This window comes from Macrobrachium nipponense, chromosome 18, assembly GCF_015104395.2.
Source record: "Macrobrachium nipponense isolate FS-2020 chromosome 18, ASM1510439v2, whole genome shotgun sequence".
In the NCBI taxonomy this organism is placed as follows: Eukaryota; Metazoa; Arthropoda; class Malacostraca; order Decapoda; family Palaemonidae; genus Macrobrachium; species Macrobrachium nipponense.
This window is the reverse complement of record NC_087211.1, coordinates 27,891,252-27,918,751: the sequence shown is the minus strand read 5'-3', so window position 1 is coordinate 27,918,751 and position 27,500 is coordinate 27,891,252. Positions and strand designations below refer to the sequence as shown.

Sequence of the window (27,500 nt, the reverse complement as noted above, 5' to 3'; positions counted from 1 at the left end):
GAAACACTCGGATATTTATGAATTAATTTGTATAACATCGCCGTGATATTTATAAACACTTAACATTAAGATACAAATGTTCAATATCTCATTCGCTCTACCTCGGATATAATGCCACTTAAATAGTACAGGGTGTCCAGACAGTCCCAGTACCAGTACTTGTATTTATTACTTGTAAAGGTACTGGGACTGTCTGGACTGTATAATTCCACCTTTGGTATGATTTTTGCGGTAGAGCGAATTGGATATTAAACATGTGTAGCTTAATGTTTGTATGTGTATATGTGTGTATAACTGAATCACGAAAATGGGCAAATATATGTCCATATAAACATACATGAATTCAACATCTGCGTATTTTCGTTCGCAAAACAGAGGCACTGCTACACTGCTCAAAAAATAAACGAATGCTTCTTCAAGTAAAAACTAAAACATCTACGTGATTATCTTCGTTATTAATAAATATGAATAGAGAGGAAGTTCCATTTAAGCAGCAGTTCATTGTTCGCAACAATCAACGTCAGCAAAAAATGAAATGACTCCATATGTACGTGTGTAGTCATTTATTTAATCCACTATTACTTTGCATACAAGTCCTAAGAAAAGAAGCGTGGAAAGTTCACAAAGCAGCGCTTGATGAATTAGATCACAGAAACCAGTTATCGCAAAACAAACATGAATGAAAACTCCAAAGGCTAGCAAGCCGCCAATTTGTATCTTGTTCACAAATCTGCAACGTTTAATAAAACCAGCATTAACCAACTCAATGGTCCATCCAACATATGAGCTCGACCAGATCTGCTCTCCCAGAGAGGCCCCCCCCCTGCCCCCCCCTCCCCCTCCCCCCCACCCTCTGCTGACCAACGGTTCGACGCTCCTTGTCCCATCCCACCTGGGCAGCGGGACCGGGAAGCACGCGAACACACACACGAACACACCCACTCCCAAAACTCTGGACAGGGAGGGGTACTGGGGAGGGTGGGTGCGTTGTTTGTATGAGGTGCTGGGATTGGGGTGCGAACCATGATATAAAATGTCTTATTGGTAATACGCTTTTAACAAGAATAGTTTTGTCTATGCGTGCTTGAAGTTCATTTATAACTGTGAGCGAATGTGGTCATTTTTTGCTACGTGATTCTCAACCAAACCATACATCCAAGAGTAAGAGAGAGAGAAACGAGAATGCACAGCTTTAGGATGAATGTAAAAATCATCATTCCTGGTTGTTACAAACAAACCCATGACGCGGCTAAGAACGAGGGAAGGGAAAGTGCAGGGGATGGGAGAACCGTACAAAACTAGCTTGCATACACAGTTCAGTCACTGCTATCTCACCACAGACGGCAAACCTTTCAGTATTCTTGATGAAAAGACAGACTGGTCGTTTCCTGAGAAGAGGCCGGGAACCCCCTTTGGGAACAGGGGCGGACTCCATCGCTTGAACGGAACAGCAGAGAGAGCCCGCAGAAGCCGTACTTGGAGGGAGAGAGAGCCCGATCGATAAAACTAATGACAATCAATAAATATACATCATACAATACCCAACCGGCAAAGGTAGACGATTCAATCGCAAAACAACACAAAATTCAGTCCTTTCCCTATACATAAACGTACAAACTGTAATCACGTCATTGCCTATCCCAAATAAGAATCACAAGCAGCATTAATGCTACACCGAACTTGGCTAAAATAATAGAAAATAACAAACCTTCACATAAACAACGACATTGAATCCGCAGGTATGTCATTCTAACGGGGTTGTTACGACACACCTGGCGGGGCGGACGGGGAGCGAGAATAAAAGACCCTCCTTACCTGGGCACAGCACAAGACAACACCACCGGTACAGACAGACAGACTTGGATATTCCTACAACGCCACGAAAGGAAATACCATTTCTAAAAGCGCTTTCATCACCGACACGACACTGCTGAGCGCATCGGCTGTTGAACAGCCTAAAGTAGAAGTCACAAACAACACTTGAGTATGCTTAAAAGACCCAACAAAATGAGAGAGAGAGGAGAGAGAGAGAGAGAGAGAGAGAGAGAGAGAGAGAGAGAGGCGTCATTGCACTGAAGCGAGTGGACACCACAGTGAAAAAGAGTAAAAGTGCTCCTACACCAAACGAAGGAAGGCATGGTGGCCAAACGCATACATGTTCTAATTTCTTTTTACTTGTTTCGGTTACTCAAAACTGGTAGTAATGATTGTCCAAGCAACACCTTACAAATAACCAGTTAACATATAGGAATAAACGTCCAGTATCTAATCTAAACTCTAATGTGAAAATCACGACTGACGAAGATTTAAGGAAACTGCTTAAATTTGACAAAGACCTCATCCACTAAAACTAGCAATGTCTAACTAAATAATTACCTCGGTGTAGCAATTATTATCAAACCAATATCAAAACGATACTCTCATCCAGCATTCTTTAAACCTGTCTTTGGTAGATAGAATGGTTCTTCCTTCATCCGGAAAGAGTCGAGCGAAAGGCAAGAGATTCTTCGGTCTCTCAGCCTTAGTAAATGTATGAAACGTTGATGAAAGCAATGCAGATTCTATCTGGCTTTCAAATGAAAATTAACATCATATTAGTGTGATAAAAAGTAATGTGGTTCAATAGAACCTGGGAAATCAATCTAAAGTGTCACCAACAGTCTAATCAATTTCTACGCCGTAAAATAATTTCGGTGAGTCATTTTTTGCAACACCAAGCTCGGCAACAAAGCTACTGAAAACGTAAACAATATTTAATGACTGAATACACACATTCAACCTTTAGAACTATCAGTTGCAATAAAAAGTTTGCGTTTTCGGACAGTGTATGCGTAAAAGGTCCACATGCAGACACGCATTTTGCAACACTACATCACTTGCGAACTCAAAGAAGGGGCTGACCACCAAAGGAATTTAACGACAAAGAAAAAAAAATCCAGAAGGTAATCAAGGGAAAATATTTGAATACAAATAAGCGGAAGAAGATTTCGGATACCGTTAAGAATGTCCACTGCAGCGTAACATCTGTGCAATACTGCACTCACGAGCCTATACTTCCCCTACGTGCAACTTCTATCGCTTAGCCGCCTGCCGACACGCTACAGAAAATCCTGCGATGAACGGAACCGAAACCTCCTCTCCTCGATGGCTGTTACGGTGTCGGCCTCCTACAGATCTCGGCGCTCCACTCTTAGAGGATGACGCGTGCGGCTGCCATGACGAGTTAACGAAGAAGAAAAAGTGGACTAAGTAGCTCTCTCTCTCTCTCTCTCTCTCTCTCTCTCTCTCTCTCTCTCTCTCTTTCTAAGGATTTTTTGTTAAATTGTCAAGTTCATCTGTTGCCCTAAAGACTGAATTATGTTCTTGATAGCTTGTCGACTGTGGGGGATAGCAAACAAGGAACTGGAAAGGACATGAAGCTGACAATCCCATTCCTAAATACCTACTGATTTAGTTACATACACATACACACATATAAATACACAATATCACCAAGCAAATTATTTTAACGTTACTTTTAAGGCAATAATTATGTAATTCTTTGACCAATGAAAAGTAACAATGAAACCTAAGACGTTCATCATCCAGCAAACATAAATAAATAGATAGCGTCGTCAGGAACAGAACAGAGTGTTTTCCAACTAAGCTAATTCAAGGAAACTTAGCTGAAAGAACAGGTCATAAATCAGTCTAAACATGCGAAATAAAGAAACGTCAGTACATGATCATTTCAGTAACACACTGAAGCTACATCACGAGAGAGAGAGAGAGAGAGAGAGAGAGAGAGAGAGAGAGAGAGAGAGAGAGAGACTGAGGGCATGTACACTCACAATCTACGAGTACAATGCAAATCGTTCGAACCCAATAACTTTGAGCATACAAGGCCACAAGTCTACCATCCATAATCGTTGGTCAATGATCTTTGCCAGTAACAGCACCATCTGAGGTAGGAATGCTTACACAAAGTTCAATGACATTTCACCGTCATATTCTCATCCAGAGAAATTGTGAAATAAAGCCTATCACACGGAACCTCTATAAAGATGCAGCGACCTGAAACGTAGACGGCTTAGATAGCAATTACGAACCATATACGTTACGATATCTCAAACACTAAATAATAAGTATCAGGAGTTTAACGCTTTATAAATATAGTCGGTCACCCATACACGTCACTATGTATCTCCATTCCAACTCATGGTGCACTCCGGTGTCGGCGAATGAATTGACGCCTTTAGGAGTCTTCAAAAACCATCTGAGGACAGGCAAGAGTCAATTTAGATTCCCATAAATTTGGTAAGCACAGATCAAATAAACCTTAATCCTCTCTTACGTTGCGATATCATGTTAAATGAGTCTAACCAATCTCCTGGTGTACCTTCGAAAGCTACTCATTTCGCCAACAGCCTCATATACATATCCCCATAATCGGTGAGAAGAGCACTTTTGTGGCTCCATTAGTGCTCACCGGGCAGAAAATATGAAGCGCCGACAATGAGCCAGTGAGCCAAGGACCGACGTCATGCTTCCGATCCTTCTGGCTCAGCAGTCCCATGTGTCTGGGATGGTGCTTCTTGTGAGGAGAGTTGTTGAAATGTGTCTACCTCACCCATGTCTTCAGATCTTCTTCGTTTTGCAATACACACGCATAACAAAGCAGTTTGAATTGAGAGAGGAATACGAAAAAAGGCAGGCCTGTCAGTCGCTTCTGCATCTCCGCTTAATCAGCGCCATGTGCTCTGTGAGAAACGCTCTCCAGAAATGTGTAGAAAGTAACTGCGCAACACTAATACTACTAGTCATGAGTTTGGCGTTTCGTACAGTAGTTCACGGGCCGATAATAAAATACTTAAAATGGAAAGGCACTGGGGAGAAATACCAAAAGGCAATGTCCTAAGACCCACAAAATCTGTCTTTCAGACATTTTAAGATCAATGTGGTGTGGTCAGAAAAAAAATACAGCTCTGCCAGATCTATTTGTTCTTTCAAATTTCACCCTCGAGGTTAATCCCTTGTTTATGGCTTCACCTGAGATCTGTCATTTAATGTACTTTGTTTACTTAGAAAAATAAATAGCTTTTCAAGACATTCGATTACTGTCCATATCCCATATTTGCAATTATTTATTGTTAACACGATTATATTTTAATGTTATAAACAATTTCCTTGGTCTGGAGTGAAGACGCTGACGGTGGCAAAATCTGTTTCCGCTTTGACTATCCATACTGCCTAGTAATACTGGGTGCTATAATAGAGGGCGATTGTGCTTTAGTATCCAAGTGACCACAGTTGTTCTTCTCAAGGTCAATTTTTTTATGTTTTGACAGAGCTGGCGTTTTAAATGTCCTCGCTGACCGCGTGTCAAGAAAATTGAGATTTGGCAGATGACGCGGCCAAAAATATGCCTCTTCGTTTTTAGGAAAATAACTTGGGTTTGAACGGGAAAAATGTGAAGACAAATGTTTTTCGTATCTATTTGTAATTAATATATATATATATATATATATATATATATATATATATATATTATATATATATATATATATTAGAAAATTTCACTTGAGAAGGCTCTAGCAATTCAAAATTTTCAATCAAATCAGTAAGACACTAAGTCTTGGCAAAGAACGAATTCCTTACTCGCCCCACCCTAGTGATCTTAGGGTAATTGAAAGACCACACACACACACACACACACACACACACACACACACACACTAGCGATTATCATCATGGGTTATAACAAAGACCATACGTAATTTATACCGAGGCTATTATAACCAAATACTAAAGGACAGAGTTGGATGAAATGACAAAGTAAACAAGGACTAAGATTATTATAGGCATATTTACCCCAGAAACAATAAGCAAATGACCATAATAAGAACTCATCGCTATCTTGAGATAATGAAAGGATATGGATCATTGTTTGTAAAGGTAGATATTCTTAGTGTGTTTCTTGCAAAGCAGGAACACAAACTACACACCTCTCATATCTGCAAACAAGCAGACACGCGCAATATACATACATACATACACCATCTGTGTGTGTGTTTGTGTGTAGAGTGAGAGAGAATATAAATACTACAGTTGTTTGTTGGATCATTTTCGTGTGTGTCTTACAAAACAGGAACAGGTGCCTCATATTTATCATGCCTGCCAGCTAGAACAAAAACGCAATACACTCACACATATATATATATAAGATCTATATCTCTCAAACATACACACACACACACACACACACACACACACACACACACACACACACACATCATATATATATATATATATATATATATATATATATATATATATGAATATGTACATGAATACATTCCTCTCTTCCCTCTCTCTCTCTCTCTCTCTCTCTCTTCCTTCTCTCTTTATATAATAATTATATAATATAATCTTATATATAAATATATATATAGAGAGAGAGAGAGAGAGGAGATGGAAGAGGACGAGAGAGAGAGAGGAGAGAGAGAGAGTGTGTGTGTATTAAAGTACGTATTCGCATGCAAATATAAAAGCATTCCCTTATCAATGCAATAACTAAATTTTCCCTTGCACGTTCACTTTCAGGTTACCAAATCATTTAGAACGAGAGAACTTGAATCAAAGCGCACACAGACCAACAAATACTCAATAAACCACAAAAAAATGAATTCCTATAATTCTGGAAATCAACTAAGGGAAAAAAATATGTGTTTGTTGTCAGACTCTTACCTTGCGGTGCCCAGCTGCTCACCAAATCTTTCCTGAGGGAGGCTGGGAGGCTAGACGAAATAGTCTTTTTGGGGGTGGCAGGAGGCGGCGGTGGTTTATATCCAGGGGCGTGGTATCGCGCAGACCGAGGTCCAGTCGCCGAAGAGACGCCCGCCAGGCGGTCGAAGGTGGAGGGCGGAGAGGAATAAGCTGTTTGGGTGGAGGTGATAGAAGGCATCGTCTTGTTGAAGAGGGCCGACTGAGATCTTGGAAGAGAGGCTGTCGATGCCACCTGCGTCGGGTTCGATCTGGGCAAAGTGGTAGAGCGAACTTCGGGGGACATGTTGTCCTTGCTGGTGTCTGGCATGGAGGACCTCCGAGCATATCGGAAGAAGCTCAACTTTTTCGATTTCTTTTCCTCTTCTTCTTCAGGACCTGACGATCCCTGCAAGGAACCCCGTGACCCAGCATTGAGAGAACCCCGACTAGATGCTGCCAGGCTTCCTCTACTGCTTGTGGTAAGAGAGCCCCTGCTGGAAGCGTTCAGGCGGATGTTGGAAGAACTGCTGCCAATATGACGATCTAGGGAATCTGATGCTTTTAAAGTGGAATCTGAGTCCAACTGCTCGTAACTACTAGAGAATTCGGACGAACGGACGCGGTCTAGAAGATCACCAAGCGACTCGGATCTCTCCCCAGTATTTTTGACTTCCTCTTGATGAATCTTCTCTAGACTCATGTGAGACTTCGCCTTCCTGGTTTCCTGGCGACGGGCGCTGCGCCTGGCACGTGGGACACCGTGGTGTTCCCTTGCGTCAAATTTATCTTCGTCAATCGTCACGCTTTGCCACACTTCCACTTCGTTATTGCTACCTTCGGTGACAAAGTACTGAATATTCGTGACGCCCCTTTCCTCTAAGCTTCTTTGAGACGCCGTTGTCTGATGCGTGTGTGTGGCATCGAGGCGTGTCTGATGTCTAGGAGAGTCGTGAGAAGCAAAAACTGTACGCTGACTTTCTAGAGAGGTGAAGTCCTCTGCAGATGAGCGTTCACTGATCACAGAAAGGGGATCTAAACGTTTACGAGCTTTAGGTGTTCCGGGATCAGACTCGGGTGACTGTTCAGTGTCCGTGGGACTGTCCTCAGATTCGAAACTTGTACTTGTTAGTGAGCTCTTTTCGATCGAGGAGTCGAGAGATATGGAATCCACTGACTTGTGTTTTCGGGGCTTAAAAAGAGGAACTTTGGGACTCGATGTTGCTGGATGGCCTAAACTGAGAGTATCTTCGTCGCCGTTTTCACTCCCACCAGACACCTCATGCATGAGAGCAACGAGTCTGTTGCCAATATGATGCATGACTTTGGCTAGGAGAGGGGGTGACGCCCCCTGTGACCCAGAGCCTATGCTTCCACGATCACTGTCAGGTTTCAAGTGGGATATGGATGACATGAGGCGATTATACATAAACTCCGCATCTTTGCTGGACGGAGAAGCATCTTCCGAACTTTCAGAATAAGCTCTCCCCCCAAATAAGGAATGAGCACTGTCTGTGTCACTGGGTTCCCGGCTTTGGTCAAACTTTTGGATGATCTGCTTACAAGATGCTGATATCTGTTCTCTGAGGTCACTCTTCATTTCTGGGTCTGCTTGGTCGAGAAGAGCATAAGCGCCTTCCAAATCACTGCTGGTGTAATCTGAAGAGTCATAGGAATCGCTCCAGGTGTCTTCCGAGCTCAGGTACTCGACAATCTCCTTCACCTGCTCATCATTGATCCCGGGGACAGTTTTCATCAAATTCGTCAATTTCGCCTCGAAAGCAACAAGCTGAGGGGGTTTCACTCGTTGCCCTTTCGGTGCCTCTCTTGTGTTTGAGATCATCGTTTTGAAAAAGGCGCGCATCTTATTCATCATCATATTCGTTTCCTCATCCGAACTCCAATTGTTGAATGAATCTTTCCGACAAATTTTACTCCTGGCCTTGTTAGAAAAGGGCGGAAGGTCCACCGAAGAACCTGTACTTGATCTTGAGACTTTCCCTTCGCCACTGCTTCTGTCTTCGTTCTCTGATTTGTTGTTATTACTGTCATTATCAAAACTATCACTTTTATTCTCCTCATTCTTGGTCATTTCGTGTTTCTCATCCTTTCTCTTTAAATTATCGAGGTCTTCTGTGCTCGATTCAGAGGAGGAGCGAGCTTTCTGGTCTTTAAAACCATCCTCTGGTTTGTCTTTAAGTAAGTCATCTGAGCTACCAATGAATCCACTGTCTCGACTTTGGTATTTTCTGTCTGATAAATCACCTTCCTTATCCAGTTTTTCATCACTTTTATCTTTGTCACAGTCTATTGTTACACGTTTGGCGATCTTTTCTTGATCCATCAGAGATTTTAGTGTTTCGGCATTTTTCAGATCACAGATATCTTCCTTATGTTCTAATTCAAGATGTTCTAACCCTCTGAGCTCGCTCTTATCACTATCAGATCTTTTATCAGAATAGTCACTAGAGCTCTTCTTCTTCTTGCGTCTTTTGATGGTGTCAAACTGCCCATCGCCCTTGTCAAAGGCGGTCTCTTCAGATTCAGTGGACCCCTCGTCTTCTCCACTGACTAAAGTCCTGTCCACTTCATCTCCTTCAGAGTGATGAGAACCATCACTAGGGGCCCCATCCCCCCGATCGGACGTCACCAGGCCCCTATTGGCGACGCCGGGCCGAAATCCCCGTGGTCTTCTTACGAGCTTTTTTCTTGGCTGCTCAGGGCTGGGTGACCCTTCAGAGTCACTGCCAACAGAGCCACTTTCATCCGTGTGCAGTTCAGAGTCTTCCCCAACAGATCTTATTGAAGGCTGACGTTCGAACCCTATCAGTCCAGTAAGGAAGTATTTCTCTAGTCTTGAAGAGGCCAGTTCAGCAGGATCGATGTCCTCGTCATATTTGGGATCAACGTCTACCCCTTCACTAAATATGGAACTGGACGTTTCGGAAAAGGTGTCGCTGTACTCGCTCTCTTCGTTAGCAAACCTTTTGGGGTCTGCCGGACCATTTCCAAGACCAAAATAGAAATACTTTTCAAGTTCTGACGGGTCAGCATGTGCGCCTTCTTCTTCTTTGGTCTTTCTTTCGTAGTCACTTTCTTCGCAGCTCTCTTCTATGATCGTGTGAAGCGTGAAATCAATGGCTCTGTTGCAGTATCCCCTCAGTTCGTCCTCCCTCTCCATAATCTCATCTCCTGAAGATTCACTATAATTGGACTCACTGTTGATAGATTCACCATCTTCGATAGAATCAAAACGCCCCTCAACATCCTGATCGACATACAAGTCGCCTTCGTAGTCATCACCTTCTGGGAATTCGTGTCTCGTGTCATCGAAAGAAACGTCGTCATTAAAGAGCTCAGTTTCATCAGGAAACGACACGCCCCTTTCAGCGTCTTCTCCCGAGTCATAATCATGAGGTATAGGATATTCGTCTTCAATATTAATGCCATGATTCTCCTCGTACGCCAACAGATCCCCTTCGGAGTGATCCGGAGTTGCCGCAGGGCTGGACGGACTGGTAGTGGCAGGAGAGTCTACCGTTTCAGTGCGATCAATCTTGCGTCTTCTAATTTCGGGTGTCTTGTTGAGACGTCTAGGGGCGTGAGGCGAGTCTGTGCCGAGAGTACGAGTGAAATAGTTCGCCAAACTCGACGAACTTTCTTTTAATTCAGTGGGAGAGCGGCGGAACTGCGACTGCTTTTCTCTGGTAGTGAGAATCATTGACTGTAATTCACTCACCTGACTCCTCCTGGCAGGAGAGGCGCTCCTGGAGGAGTCAGGACTTGTCACGTGAACTGACATGACGTGGCCACATCGGCCGTCACTAGTCACCTCCAAGATAGTGACATCGTTTCCTCCATTTTTTATATTGCGGTGGTTCCTGGTGTCACCTTCGCCGTCATCTCCTGATTCTGCGCCCGACGACCCTGTGACAACTATACATGTTGGTTTGATTTGTACGTCGGAATCCGTCGAATCTGACCTGATGTAGATCCTACCATGAGATGAGAGACGAGTTGTGTGATCATCGTCGTCTCCGACGGACACTATAGACACCAAATTTCCTTCCTCACTATTATCCGAACACTGAGATTCGCTATCAGCACCATGAAGCACAGAGTCTGCCGAAGAAGGTCCGTCGGAGTCACGACTCTTATCGTCGTGGTCGTGAATACGCTGTTGTAATGCGAACCTGCGCAATTCCGTGTGCAACTTCCCTCCTTCTACGACGGTATCTGCGGAATCGCTGGCATCTGCGTCAGATCGCTCGATATCAGAGGATGACGAAACCCCGTCGGAGGAAGAAGAACGCTTCGTCCGTCGGGAGGGCACAGGTGGAGTACGTCGTGACGTCACTTCAGGCGATCTGACCCTTCTAACTGCAAACCTGGTCACCTCCTGTCTAACACCTTCACCGTCTAAAACACTCACGGGAATACTGACACCATCGCCGTCCTGTTCTTGTTCTGTCACACTAATTTTCACGACATTCGCTGGGTCGTCCCCTTCGACTTCACTCTCTCCCGCACTCGAGTGACCGGACTCGCTGGATTCCCCTCCCACGGCGCTATTTTCTCCTTCCTTCAACCGTTCCTCGCCGTTTTCTATCACAGTCGAATCTACTTCTTCCAAGGTGGAATCGATATCCTCCGGTCCTGTATCGACAGGATCAGGAGAGGAGGGCACAGCTGCTGCGGTAACAGAGGCAGGGTCGTCGCCCGTCGGAAGAGGAGGAGGAGGAGGAGGAGGCTGCAACGGCACGTGTTCATCCCCCGGTTCACTATGTGTTACTGAAGTGTGCTCCGTTCCCCCACCTTCACTCTGTTCCACTTGTGCACTTCCGGCGTCGGCACTGCTGGTGCCACCAGTACATTCGTGGTTCTCTCCCTCTGCGCTGACTGCTGCTGCTGCCTCTCTACTTTCAGCATCATTTACAGACAGCCCTTCACTTTCTTGCGAGATCGGGTGGTCACTCTCACCAACATGCCCAGTGCCCTCTGGAACTACCTGGCACTCCTTATCATCTAAACCTTCACTTACCTCTGGGGCAATGTCTTTGCTTAACACAGCGTCAGCGACATCACCCTCCTTCGGTTCTTTGCCGACCTGGGTCTCGTCATGAGAGGTTTTCTCCTCCCCCCCCCTGGGTGACCCCTGAGGTTTGATCACCATCCGGGGAATCCTCAGTGAGTGATTCCGTAATAACTGCAACATCGCCAGCTGCCGTGATCTCGAGAGAATCGCTTGCATTGGCATTGAGATCACTGGTTTCCTCTGAAGGTAAAATGGTTTCCTCGACTTTTTCATGGACGGATTCTTTTTCTTCTTCATCATCAGTTGTTTCTGCAGTCTTTTCAACATCCCCGTGCTTATTTTCGCCTTTTTCTGCTTCTCCTCCATTTTCGCTCAATTCTACGGTCTCGTTAACTTCAGCACCAACACTTTCATCCTTATTCGTGTTTATTTCATTCAATTTCATTTCACTTTTACTTTCTTTACCAATACTCTCACTAGTACTTTCTAGATCATGTTTTTCTACTACTTCACCTTCTTCACTTACTGAACCATCCTCCAACACTACCTGACTATCCCCAACACCATCACCTCCTTCACCAGCACCGTTCAATGAAGAACTGTCAACATTAATTCCCCTATCACTGAGATCAAGATTCTGGCGATCAATGGCAACTGTCTCGCACTCTTGTTGTTGTCGTCGATTATCACCGATTTCACTGGACGGGTTGGATTTTGCATTGCTATCTTCCGTTTCTCTTATTTTTTCCTCTCCCTTTTCGCTTTGTTCTTCCTCAGCTTTATCACTCACTGCTAAGGTTTCACATATTTCATTAGGCAACGGTGTATTATTACAACTATTATAACTATTATTATCACTAATATTATTACTACTTACAGTTTCTGTTACAATATTATTGCTAAAATTATTATTATTATTATTTATTATGAGATCAGATAACACTTGATTATTCACCTCTTCGTCATCTTTCACTACTGACTCATCAACATTCATAACCAGACTATCACTGCCAGCTTCGCCCTTAACTTCCTCCTCATCCTCGGGACCCTCCCCCAGACAGGAATTTTGATCAACCTCTTCTCCCTCTCCCTCGAGGACGTTCTCCTCTGAGGTCGATTCCGTGGAGGATGACTTCGTCAGCCTGTACTCCTTACTGACGTGCTTTTCATCGTCAGTGTCATCACTGCCACTCGAAGCCGAGGAATCCCCTCGATTCTCGGCCTCCAAGTGGCTGGGCACCTCGTCCTCGGGTAGGTTTTCGACCTCGCTGTCTTTGTCTTTATCGCCTTCGTCAGCACCGCAAATATTATAGCTACGGGAAACGTGGACATCTTCGTCTGTGTCCTCATCTTCGCTGGTGTTACTCGAGGCCGACGTGTGCTCTTCCTCCTCCTCCTCCTCCTGAGGAACTGCCTCCTCGAGGACGAGAGGGAGTGAGGAATCCGACTGAGACGTTTCCATGAGTGGGATTATTCCTTCAAGGGCATCGAGATCACCGCCATCTTCTTGAAGATGAGGCGGAGGAGGTTGATGAAGGGAGGGGTGGGAAGGGAGTTGTGGGCGAAGGGCACTCATGGTTTTTCTAGGGGCGGGCTGAGGTGGGTGTGGGCGTGTGTTGTGGGTGGTGGGTGGTTGTGCGTTCGTATTTGTGGTGGTGGTGGTGGCCAGAACAGCAGCAGCAGCAGCAGCAGCAGTTATGCGGGGGCACAGAGGCGCCTCCTCCTCCCCCTGTCCTCCGCCGCCATGCTCCTTCGCCTCCTTATGCTGTGCCTTCTTTGTTACCTGGCTTCCTCTTCCCGCGGTACCATGATCAACCCCTTGGCTCTCTTGCTTCACTCTGGTCCTCCTCCACCGTTCACTCGCGTCTTTCTGGTACTCGAAATCACTCGCGGATTCGCCACCGAAATCACTACTCACACAAGAACTCGTATCCAAGAGCTTTTCATCCGTCTCAGAGTCGGACGGGTGTGCGACTGAGGTCTCGCGGCTGAGCGTGAGGTGCAGGTGGATAGATGGGGGGTGGGGCAAGGGAGAGGGGCCAACATCGTCTCCCCCTCCTCCTCCTCCTCCGCCTCCTCCTCCGACCCCTCGTTCCCTAAACCCAAGACCAACACTGCCGAAGTGGCCAACGCCGTCTCGAACACCACCACCTCCGCCAACACTATGGCCGGAGGGTCTTGTGAATCCCTGCGTTCCTGTGGGTATCCTTTCCACCAGCCTAGACACCTTGGCTGCCGTTGTATCCCTCTGCGTTCTGCTGCCGACCATAATGTCTCTGGGAGGCGCGCCCGGTGTGGAAGGCGTAGAACCTATACGTTCAGGTGTTGAAGAATCGCCATCATCATCATCAGTAGGACTGACCAGTCCACCGGGGTCTGGGTCAGTCTGTATGCAAATATCTCTACTTCCTTTATGACGAATATTGCTGACACAACCTGACGAAGGCACGCTCTTGCTACGACTATGAACAGTGCCAGCATTGTCGTGTGACCCTGGCACTCTCTTATCTGCATGACGCGATTGATATGATAAAGGTGATAAGACTTTAGGAGCACTCGCTGTTGAAATCTGGCTCGGGTGGTGTTGAGCCCTATATGAGTGCCAATCTGGGCGTGGCTTTACATGGGCGGGATGGGCACCACCAACAGCACGCCCTCCCCCACTCCCTGCTCCTGACATATCACTGCTGACGCCGTAGTAGTTTTGAATTTCAGTAAGCACCCGCTTGCGGTACTCCCTTAGCGCGGTAGATTCCTGAGGAGTATGGACTCCCAATGCCCTTACCTGATCGTGACACGACAATTCTCCAACGGACCTTTCGGCTGAACTTCGGGTGGAGTCGCCCCGGGCAAACCACCGCCCACCTCCTGGGATGGCACTGAGTACGCCCTCGGGAGGGGTAAACGCTCCCATGAGTGCTGCTTGCAAAGCTTGAGCTTCAGCTTGCACAGCCTCTGTCTGGCGCAACATGGCATGCAATTCCGCAGAGTCCAGCGATCTCAACGTTGGAAGGAGAGGCGGAGGCGAGGATGAGGAGGGGCGGTCGTCCGTGGGGTCCTTGACGGGCGTCGTGTTGCCATCAAAAGACACCTGCAGTTCCTGACTCTCGGTGGTGGCATTACTCACACCACTGTCGTCTCTTTGGTGGCAAGGTGTCAGGTCCGGGGATGGCACTCGCAAAGAAAGGTGAAGGGAAGTGTCTTGAACCGAGGGCGACTCCATTTCGCTCTCCTCGCCCTCGGAAGCGCTGCCACTCAAGTACTCGCCCTCCGTCATGACACACGCATCCACTCGAGTCGGGATAATCACTCTAGGGGCACCGGTGACATTGCTGTTGTTGTTTTTGTTATTGTTGTGCGAGTTGTTCTTCATAACAGTATTGTTTTTCCTTCTCCTCCCGGCTTGGGATTCCGACTCAAAGTAGTCCCAGTCGCTCTCGTCGATGAAACCGGCTGTGTCAGAGTCATTGATGGTATTGACACTCGACACTCGTCTGGAGGGGGACCCGGAGTTGTCCGAGTCGATGGACGAGTTCAGTTCGGAATCTTTCGAAGAGTCAGAGCTGATAAAGACGATCTTATAATCGTCGCCTCCCGGGACGATTTTCTCGTTGTCGAGGACGATGTCAGAAGCCGTGTCCGAGTGTCGATTGTTCGAGGACGAGTGATCGGAATGGGGCAATGTCGAGCGATCGTCGAAATCCATCTTAGAGTTCCCGGTATCACTGGTGTCACTCGGTGAACTTCCGCTGTGTGGTTTATTATTCTGTCTCCTTCCGAGGCTTCGGCTACGCCCTACGGGATGAGAGTCCTTAGAGAGGTGGAGGACCCTCTGGGACGGGTCACCCGGAGGTAAAGGAGGCTTCTTTATGGGCTTCATGTTCTCCACTGTCATCTGTATTCCTTTTTCCAACTCCTTGACGTATCGGGCCACTTGCCCTGAGAGAGAGTCCTTCGGTGGAAGAGGAGGAGGAGACGACCTGGAGGAGAACTCGTCCTCGAAACGACGAGAGCCCACTTGAAAAGATCGACTCCTCCTGACGGAGGCAATGTTCTGCGTGGGCTTGGTAAGGCGGCGACCCGTCGTGGCATAGCCTTCAGAGAAAAGAGGAAAAGCAAAAAATAAAAATGACAGCTTGAATAAGACAGGTGTTATGTGCATCAAACGCCTTGTTGCAATGTTGATCCATGTTTCTTTTATTTCCCAAGTGTCGTTTTCTTGCCGTGTTGCGCTGCATTCAAGAGAAAGTCAAGATCACGTGCAGACCGGAAAGCTCTGGTTAGCCGGTGCTGTCTCATCAGACAGCAACCGATGGTTTATTTCATGCTTGAATACGAGATTAATGCCAGAAAGTCAACTACTCCACTTTCCACCATCAAGGTGATGTAGATACATGCAATTGTTAATGGTGAGAAAACAAGGATGCTCCTAGAACATCTATATCATCTAAGGTAACATGCTTTGCTCCAGCGAAGGATTTATGGTTCAGTAAAAGTTAGTCATAGCCGCCAGTTTCACAAGTGAATGTTCAAAATATGCTTCCGTGCTCTTGTGAACGTCCACTTATAATCATTTCAACATAATACATAAGCAAGCACGTGCATATGTATGAACGTGGCTACGTATCACTCATACATACACACACACACACACACACACACACACACACATATATATATATATATATATATATATATATATATATATATATGTGTGTGTGTGTGTGTGTGTGTGTGTGTGTGTGTGTATGTATATATATATATATATATAATATATATATATATATATGTGTGTGTGTGTGTGTGTGTGTGTAGTTTGAGATTTTGAGAGAGAGAGAGAGAGAGAGAGAGAGAGAGAGAGAGAGCAGCGAACAAAAAAGCATTGCCACGTGTGACTTAACTAATATTCAGAAATATGAATAAATGAATATATCTTGACTAATAATTACAAAATAATTATTAAAAAAATAGCCTCGATTATGCCACAGAACAGAAGCAAACTGCAAGGAAGGCAAGCTTTGAGAAACCATTTCTTGGAAAGCTGTAGCAGAACGGAATCAAAATAATGCCATCGTCATTAATTTTATGTGGCAGCGTTTTACGAAAGAACCGGAGTTGGTAGAGAGAGCAAAAATAGGGGTGACGCAGCAATACCGCCTTGACGTATGCTCACGAAAGTCTTGCAGTTGATCAGTGTTCACTTCTGGCAAAAGGCGCCAACGGTCAAAAAACTTTAAACGATCTTTCTCAGTCCCGACAATGTCACGCTGTTACAAATGACTAACGCTGTTACAAATGACTAACGCTGTTACAAATGACTATACACAATTAGGAACGACAACACCTATAATAATAATAAAAACAATAACATTAACAATCGTAGTTTAAATCTATCACATATGCAAATGAAAACTAATACTAAAACAAACGAGGAATAGAATGACACCAAAAGATCTGACAGCATTTCTCAATATGATCACAATCATTCTTTTGATTTAACGCAAAAAATAAAAATGTAAGCTCTAACATTAAATTAAAATGCCAACTTCTTGAGATGATCTTAAACCGAAGATATTTATTTTTCTCGAGCACGGTTAGGACACAAAAGAAACAGTGAACATCCGAGTGTTCATCTAGATTCTAGACACTCCGCATTACAGACACCGTCATTCCATATCATTTCGCTGACGTGAGATTTCACTGAGTAACACCGAAAAACAGATACAAATTTGTGGTTTGTCTTGTTTGGAAACTTCAATAGTAATAGTGGTCAGTTTTGAAAACTAAGATTTTTTTTACCATCACAACAGTGATATCGAAAATAAGCCAGATAAACAGTTTTTCCGGAGCCAGTCTGTCTTCAACGTCCTCTCCTTTGCTACAACTTCTTTTAAACGAACCAAAACTGATCGCATAACAAGTTATACTGAATTTCGTATATGGAAACGCTGCTATAATAGCAAGACATCTATCGCTGCTAAAAGATCTGAAAAATGGCTCTGACGTAGCGCAGCAACCATCAACAGATTTGCACATTCTTTTTCTGTTCTTTTTCTTTCTGCTTCCTATCACACTTCATTTTCCTTTAAGTTGGAGAAATAACTTCAGTTTTTTCACATGCGAATATTCTGTTCTTTCACTCTTTGCAATTTTTCCATACGAGTGCGCGAACATTTTATACAATGCTGCTACTAATAAACATCGATAAAAATTCTCCTCTTCAGTAATAATCTATGACAAGGCATAAAACAAAGAAATAATCGCACTTACTTGCGCTTTCTGAAATTCCACGAAGTGAAAATGATACAGTATATATCGCATTGAAGTACACTAAAATGTCTTATCTTTATCAGAAGCAAAATACTTTTGATATCTCACTAGATATGAGATGGAAATTCAAAGACGATAGTAACTGTAACATCAATAAACACAGTTTATAAGATGTTGAAATGTAATTTATTAACTACGGTTATATATGCACATCTTTATTTGCGGATGTACTTATTCGAACATATTACAGTATATGTGTGGTATATATAATATATATTATATATATATATATATATATATATATATAATATATATATATATAATAAACTTTAAGGTGTGATTCGTTAGTTATACATCACCCCAGGGGTTTATATATATATATATATTATATATATATATATATATATATATACATATATATATTATATATATATATTTAGTATATATATATTAAATATAATATAGATAAATTATAATAATCTATATTATATATTATTATATATATAAACTTTAAGGTGTGATTCGTTAGTTATACATCACCCACCCAGGGTTATATATATATATATATATATAATTATTAAAATATATATATATATATATATATTATATATTATATATAATCCCATAATTTATATTATATTATATATATATATATTTAATATATATACACACACATATATATATATATATATATATATATATATATATATAATATATATATTATATATATACGTATATATATATACTGAAGACATGAAATTGTGCATACATATAAGCGAGTTACTATTATTACTTATTATAACAAAACAACTAAGCCACATTCCATGCAAAGTACCTGCACCGCTCTAGCGCACAGAAGCATGCATGCATATGACGTCCCGGCAAAACCGGTACCTGAAAGCATTCTTGATACATCTCCTCAGTATTCTCTTCAGGCAGATTAATACTTAAGCAGTCCATACCACAACCAACTAAAAGAATGCCCAACACTTACGCAAACGAACATAAACTTTTAATTCCAATGAAATAAATCACACTAAACAAAAATGTATACATGAAAGAAATGTTTCTTTTAGCAATTCTTGTCTGTAAGACTCATTAAAACATTTCGAATACAACATGAAATCAACAAAAATGCAACAAGACAATACAAAAACAGCACAAAATATGAAATACACAGACAACAAAAGAAAGAAGGTCACATAACGAAAATGGAAGATAACACATATATATATAAACACAGAATTACTCAAAAAATGAATAAAGGATTGTCTTACGAGCATGAACACGTGAGGGTGTCGAGACTTTTGGCCATTTCAGTTCCATATCGTTTCAGAGTATCATTTTTACTCGGTCAAATCAACCTTGTCAAGTCGTAAGGATATGAGACTGAATAAGAGGAATATGTTGTTACTTCGTGTGGCGACCAAAACCACTCGCTTACAAAGATGAATACATGAATACAATAAATAACTTTTGTAAGTCATCAACACAACGCAATCAAGTTCAAGCTCGTTTGATCCCACCTTAGGGCATCAGTCAATCAAAATCAACAAACTAATACAAACAAATTACATAAAAATAGGGAAAAGCATTTGTTGCAAAGACAACATTCAACTTATGTTTAAAACATTAAATCTAAATATGATTTCAAGCAAATAGGTTTAATGAAGCACTGTCATATTTTCAGAAAAACTTACCTACACATTTGAATATGATCCACTGACATTCATGTTTGAAAGCAGCATGGGATGAAGGTCACTCTTTATGAATAAATGGAATGATTAATATATATATATATATATATATATATATATATATATATATATGTATATATATATATATATATATATATATATATAGTATATATGAGAGAGAGAGAGAGAGGAGAGAGAGAGAGAGAGAGAGAGAGAGAGAGAGAGAGAACCATAACGGTAAAATTATCACAATGCTATAGAAACTATCTCAAAAAAGTATCCGTATTCACCCTGCCAGGCAATATCCATTTCCGTGAGAGTGATGTTTCTGATACATCAGAGAAAAAAAATGAAAAAAAAATATAAAGCTAAGCATGAAATATACAGTATTGATCATATGAGTAATGTATGGATAAGTTTAATACAGTCAGGGACTGTTAATAAAGAATGAATTTCGCTAGATTACCGGAATGTCAGTCATGCGTGATTACTGAACAGGAGAGAGAGAGAGAGAGAGAGAGAGAGAGAGAGAGAGAGAGAGAGAGAGCGGGTTTAAGAGCGTTAGTCATCTGTGTAGTGGCTCAATGCCTTTACAAATACGTATGCCTATAATTGTGCCAACAGTTTATCAAAATGACGGACAACGCCATACTGCTAAGAAGTTGAAGACCAACCACGAAAATAATTAAGACAATAATAAAATAAAATAAAAAATAATGAAAAGTAAAAAAAACGTATATGGTTAAGCGGTGTTTGAAGAAAGACTCCGAAAAGTTAAGATTAATTTAATTAATGATAATAAAAAAAGATATAACAAATCAGGGAAGTCATTTCTCAACATTCAATATAATTATGAAGAAGCAAAAGAAGAGGAGGAATCAGCTTTTAAATATTCGAGGTAAGAGGGTAGAGGGAATCCCAAATGACGTTAAACCCACCCCGCCCTTCCCCAATCGCCCCCCCCCCCCCCCCCGACCCCATAACCGTCCAGGAAGTGACCGATAGATAACCGTCCCCCAAACAAAATCCCAGATGAAGCCGTCCAAAGGACAACCATCAACGTGATGACGACATTTGCCAACAATGACAAAAACACTGATGATATTCATCCTACTCCATACTATACACACACACACACACACACACACACACACACAAGTATACATAATTATAATTATAATTATATACATATATGTGTGTGAGAGTGTGTGGAAACAAAATAACCAATTCAATGAATACTCTAAGCAAAATAAAGTAGCACATACTCAGTATGATGAATCTTCAGTGAAGCGTGTGTAGAAGCCAATGCCTTAGTTTTCTAGACCAGGGTTCAAACAAAACTCAGCAAACAGTAGCTTAAAAGTGACAGTAAGCGTCGTCATTGTTTTCATTCGATATACAATATGTTTAACAGTTTATATATATATATATATATATTAGACAATGGTGACTGCCACATTTAAGCTACAATTTGCGTATTTTGGTGAAGCAGCCTGGCGCAGAGAACTTGAGCATTACCTCCTACACACACTTTCACTTAAACTTTGTATATATACATATTTATACATATAAAACATGTATATATATATATACATATATATATATATATATATATATATATATATATAATATATATTCATGAGAGAGAGAGAGAGAGAGACGAGAGTGTTGGAGATGTAGAGAGAGAGAACGATGAGAGAGAGAGAGAGATGATTCCAGCCGAAACATCTTGAAAGGTCAGCAGGATGCAGGAACAGCAGCACCCAACCAACAGTACAGTACGACAATCATGTTCTGGGCCTGAGAGCCTCTTGGGCAGAGCTGCGCACTCTCCACCTCATGAGGACCCTCAACCCAAACGGACCAAACCCCTTCCTCAGTCGTCGTTCAACAACACTCATGAGTAAAGACGTTGCATACTGGCGAGTTAGCGTGACAACGCATACTTTTAGAAATTGTGATCAGATAATGCAACAGCTTTTATCAAACGGCCCTGCATATAACAGACGTGTCTTATGCAGTGAATTTGGTAAACGGAGATTCCGAATGAATGACGAACCAACCAATCTTCATGCTAAATCATACTTCGTTTTCTCGTGTCTTGAATATAAAGTGTGTGTGTGTGAGAGAGAGAGAGAGAGAGAGAGAGATAGGAGAGAGAGAGAGAGAGAGAGAGAGAGAGAGAGAGAGAGAGAGTCCTAAGGAAGTGTCCCAGAGGTGTTAACTTCTGCACGAAGCCTAACTTGGTAAATTCATTGTTCTCACCAAGACAATACTGTTTTTCCTGATAAAATGTTGGAATTTCTTTCAGTGAAAATAAAAACAACAGGTAGCATACGATTTGGTTTTACATATGTTATTAACAACATCATTTCGCTTTGCCCATGGATTTTTACAAGACTGCCATCAACAAGAGAAAGAATAAAAAAAAGTTTCTATCATAACTTGTAGCATAAAGAGAATCTCTAAGTTCCCCAGGGTATTTGTTCCCAGGAAGGTAGTCTTTATATACATATGTAATATATATGTACATGTATATATATATATATATATATATATATATAATATAGTACATTTTGTATATATATATAAATGTATCGCTACAGGTGAATAGTAAGAGACTGGGTTAAGTCCTGACCAGTCTCTTCTTTTTTTAATTTATAGTGATGTTGATAAACAAATATCACCTAGTTAATGTGATTAGTATGATATATAATATATTATTATTATTAATTCATATATACTATATAATATAATATATATATATATATTTATATATTTATATATAGATCTATATATATATATTATATTATATATATTATATATTTATAATATTATTTTATATATATCATTTGAGCTACAAGTGTCCTTTAATATCTAATTCGCTCTACCTCGGAATTGATATATTTTCATATCTGTCCGTTTCTGATTTCGTTTCCCGTCCACTGGGCGGTGGTTCGATCCCATGGGGGGACGAAATTATTATCAACTAAAAATCCCCACCCCCTTCGGTACATATATGAAAATATATCAATTCCGAGGTACAGCGAATTAGATATTAAAGGACATTTGTAGCTCAAATGATTTATATGAATCACGGTGATATGATAAGTATATATGTATATATATATATATATATATATATATATATATATATATATCTATATATATATATGTGTATGTATGTATGTATAGAGAGAGAGAGAGAGAGAGAGAGAGAGAGAGAGAGAGAGAGAGAGAGAGCCCTTGCGTGGGTCTCCTTATAAGAATTACCCCATTGTAAATTGTGAATCTTTAAAAATAGTTCTCTCGAACAGTTTCTTGAGAAAACTATCAAACAACACGTACGTTCGTGAGGTCCCTCGCATGTTACGCCAAAAGCGAAAAACAACAGATAAAAAAAAAAAAAAAAATCTGCCCTGAGGGCGCCAGAAATTATGAAATGAAGGTAAAAAAATGAAGTGATAAAACTAGGAACGGGGAACGATTTCTTTAGAAACATTTTCTTTTTGATAAAAGGCCATGGATGAAAATATTCGTCTACCATTGCTAGTGGCAAATAAGGAGGAAGTTGGGAGGTTGTTAAAGGAATCACCGTGCCGATTTGCATACTATAACTTTTCTCGTCTATTATTCATACTCAGCACAGCCATTAACCTTAGCGGAAAATATTTCTTAATCTATGAACAATAATAACTTCTAATTTGAATGCATCAGATCAAAATACAAAACCCACAAATGGATTTGCAGAATGGTTTCCTTCCTTGCACTACCAAAACCTATAAGTTAAACGAATAAGGAAAAGTTGCGTCTCGAGTACAGAAGGGTCAGGTCATGAAGACCTTCCAGTACGCGAATGAACGGGGTCACACTGGCAACTATCTAGGTCACGTGAGCAGTCAACGAGGTTACACCAAGAAACTACCAACTCCAGGAAAAGCGGAAAAGGAAATGTGCGCGGAACGGCCTGTGGGCTGGGCGCCGGTGGCCGGTGTGACACCAGGCGCCAAGAGAGGGAGCGAAGGTGTTCATTGCACTTCATTCTCCATACTGCCACTGTATGCATTGTAGGGTATTTACATATATGCTGTTTGGGTCAGTAAAAAGAAACATGAAACAAAAGAAGAAACAGATGCCTTTGTTAAGAGCAAATATGATTACGATAGGTGGCTATTACAAAGCAATTACAATGAAAGAATAGATAACATTTTCACAAAAGAGTACATTAATCACTGTTTTTGAGTAGCCAGTATAAATTTGTAAGATTAGTACAGTTATCATAGTGTTTAAAAAATGATTAAAAGCCTAGTGTTTAGTAACAGATATATATTGATGAAAACTTACGGATGTAAATGTAAAAGTTACTTTCCTGATAACTACTTAAATATGCAATGTTCGGTTTACATAAGTAAGGGATCCAGTTAGAAGAAAACTGAGCATTGTAAAATTATGTAAATACTATGAAATCACTGTAAATCTGCGTTAATGTATTTTTCTAATAAAAGATTATATAAAAAAAAACTTACAGCATTCACTCAAGCTTCGAAGGAGGTGTATCTGGAAAATGACCTGACTGCGACGAGCCTTCCACCAAAAGGAAAATAACTGAACTAGGCACAGAAATACGAAACTAATCACATTACAACAGTCATTTAAATTGTAAATAATAAATTTCAAGAAATAGTGTGTTCTCTCAAAACAGTCTTTACTCACAGTAAATCTACAGTTCATTCCTTACAGAAAAGAAACGAACTACGTCGTGAAAATTTTACTGGCAACGTGACGCTTAAATAATAAAGGCTATAAAAGCTTCTTAACAAGAAATCATATTTCACCCCTGAAAACACCAGCATTGCCGCGATGAAAGGCAAAATTTATTTTGACGTCAGCTTTTCCCTTCCCACATTTTGGAAAATGTTCCCTGTGCCAGATGTCATGTATTCATGTATACTCGACGGACTACATTTTAAAAAGCCCCGTCTCCGAGTCGCCTTTGAAAATCACCTGTATACAAGAGGACGCATAGTTCTTCATTCAGTATCTACAGCTTAGGTTCATTGACGGGTAACTGACCGTCTCATTTGGCTGGCTTATTATAATAATAGTGGACCATTTGGCCAACTCCACCATAAACGCCAGCTCTGCAAAAGTAACCATTAAAGACCGAAATGCAATGAATAATACGCGCTGTCAGAAGTTCATGGTTTATATTTAACGAGCAAAACTTATAAAAACAAGGAGGGACAGTCCAACGACTTTATCTGAAATGCCTGACAAAATGTAACGAAGCTTACACAAAACGGGAAACATTCAGAAAAATAAAAACAAACAGAGAAAACGGAAAACTATAGAAAAAGAAAAGCAAGACTTCCATTCAACGCCTTATCGTTTCCTTTCTCCTCAGCGACATAAAATTGATGACTACCAAATTCCATTGAAAGAATTCTCTCTCTCTCTCTCTCTCTCTCTCTCTCTCTCTCTCTCTCTCTCTCTCTCTCTCTCTCAACACCATTGCCATCTAATTAGCTTTACAGGGCACATAAAATCCGCCTCTAACTGGATTTGATGAAAAAAGATGACAAAAAGAATAGTAAAAAAAACAACTAGTGATTATATGGACTTGACGAAGAAAGCATAAACATAAAAAGAATCACCTGTACATAAAAGTTTAACTAACCAAATGAATAAGTCCATTTCAAAAACCAGTGGTAAATCTATTGGAATGTCTCCCTCCCTTAAACATGATTACTATCGGTCACTCCATTCCTTCCGTCCCTGTGGGTACTCCCATCGACTTCTAAAATGAAGACTCTTGCATGTCAGTGAACTGATCAATAACCAAGAGAGAAGAGGCATTGTAAAGGGCAGTATATCGCTCATGTCATGGATGGCCCTTCCTTGGCTCATACTCTCTTCATTAACACGGCATCCGCCACGAGGTCAAGATAATAATAATCTGACGACTTACGGGACTAAAAAAGTCACGAGAATCTTTTTTAATACACCACCTAGAACAAATGAAATCAATGGCTCGCCTTATGGCTTTAATCGAGGCTAATTAGAACAAAGGCAGTATACTTAACGTTAAGGGTAGATCTGTTACATTGCTAATGAACATACTGAAACAAATCCGAAAAAATGCCTTATCTTTAATATCCTATCCTTCATACTGTACTATTAAGAATCTCCCCCACCCCCTAAAAAATAATGCATTGTAATGAACCATACGTATTATAGTAGTAGCTGAATAAACTACAATATAATTTCATATCGATGTTAAAATATAACAAACGTGATCAATAAGAACAATGATTCATGTGTAAAAGTGACTGATTCATGAGAAAAATGGCGAATGAGCTTGAGGTCCTAGTCAGCAATCAATCTCTTGACCTATACACGTATATTAAACATACCCTCAGCTTTGGAATGTTCTTATCAGTCGCGTTCTGTTTCCAACGATATACGCTTCATATAACTTAAATACCCACATCGAACACGTACACCTTTGATAAATTTTTTAGTGAAAAAAAAAACAAGACAATAGTTTCACAAACAAATGCTATCCGGGTTAAAAGGTGGCGGCGTCCCGGGAACTAATGAAGCGACACCGAAAAGCTCCAGAAGTACAGAACCACGTGTGAGGGAGAACTACACTTTTTGTTTTTGAACCTTTTTCATTTTCAGTTGCTTTCTTCCACTGTCAATGTCTTACGGTAATATTAAATTGTTATCTTCAACTATTTCATATTTAAGTCCTACGACCGTCGTATACCCGTGCCTATGATGAATTTCACTTAACCTCAACGAGGTTAATTTCCTAAACCCTTGAACGTTTCCAGTGCCATGACCCCTTTCTTCCGTCACTAATCCTTATCCAATCTTAGAACAACTTCGGTCATACCTCTTCTTACTACCTTCGGATCTCAACATTTACTATAACCAGTGTCAGCGGCTCACCCTCACCCCACACCCCATCCGGGGAATCCAGACCAAATACCCTAATCCCAGACGGTGGGTACCCCTAAGTTAATCCCCAAACCCCATCCACCCCAAGAACCCCATCCCCCCCAACTCCATACAACCAAGACAGTCAGATTTGTGGATTGCTAGCTCCGAGCACGGTCCGAGGAGCACCAGGATCACTGACCCTCGACTGTACAGCGATTTATAAGAATTCCCTAAATTCAGCAAACAGGCACCCCCCCCCACCCCCCCACCCCCCTCTCTCTCTCTCTCTTCCTCTCTCTCTCTCTCTCTCTCTTCTCTGCACGATTCATGGGTCTCTGCGTTCAATACAAAAAAAACTTTGGAATTTATTGTTATATGATTTACCAGTAAATAATTGTTAAGGAAGATATAACATGAACTACCCAACCACACACACATATATGTGTGTGTGCGTGCATATAGTACATATATATACGAGTCTTATCACCTTACCGTGATTCATGTATACGCATTAAGCTACAAATATCCTTTAATATTTTTGTATATGTTAACCGAAGGGGAATTTTTTAGTTGATAAGAAATTCCTCACCGGTTAACATATATGAAAATATATTAATTCCGAGGTAGAGCAAATTAGATTTTAAACGACATTTGCAGGTTACTATACGCACTCTATTTTCTTTCTCTGCATCTTTTCCCCTTTTACCTGACAGCTTTTCCTCCGCCTGGCTCGGTCAAACACATCGTCCTCTGACTATAATTGTTTGTCTCTCAGATCTTCTCCTCCCTACATGTCTCATCCCATGCAG

The 27,500-nt window shown here is 41.5% G+C and overlaps 1 protein-coding gene across 1 annotated transcript in view; it reads right to left on the bottom strand.

The window, feature by feature from the left end:
- The window catches only part of LOC135196938 (uncharacterized), a 504,945-nt gene that overhangs the window by 176,983 nt on the left and 300,462 nt on the right, over positions 1 to 27,500 (bottom strand). The window contains 2 exon segments of the mRNA XM_064223780.1: positions 6,727 to 11,893; positions 11,895 to 15,871. Of these exon segments, the coding sequence (XP_064079850.1) occupies positions 6,727 to 11,893; positions 11,895 to 15,871 (9,144 nt within the window).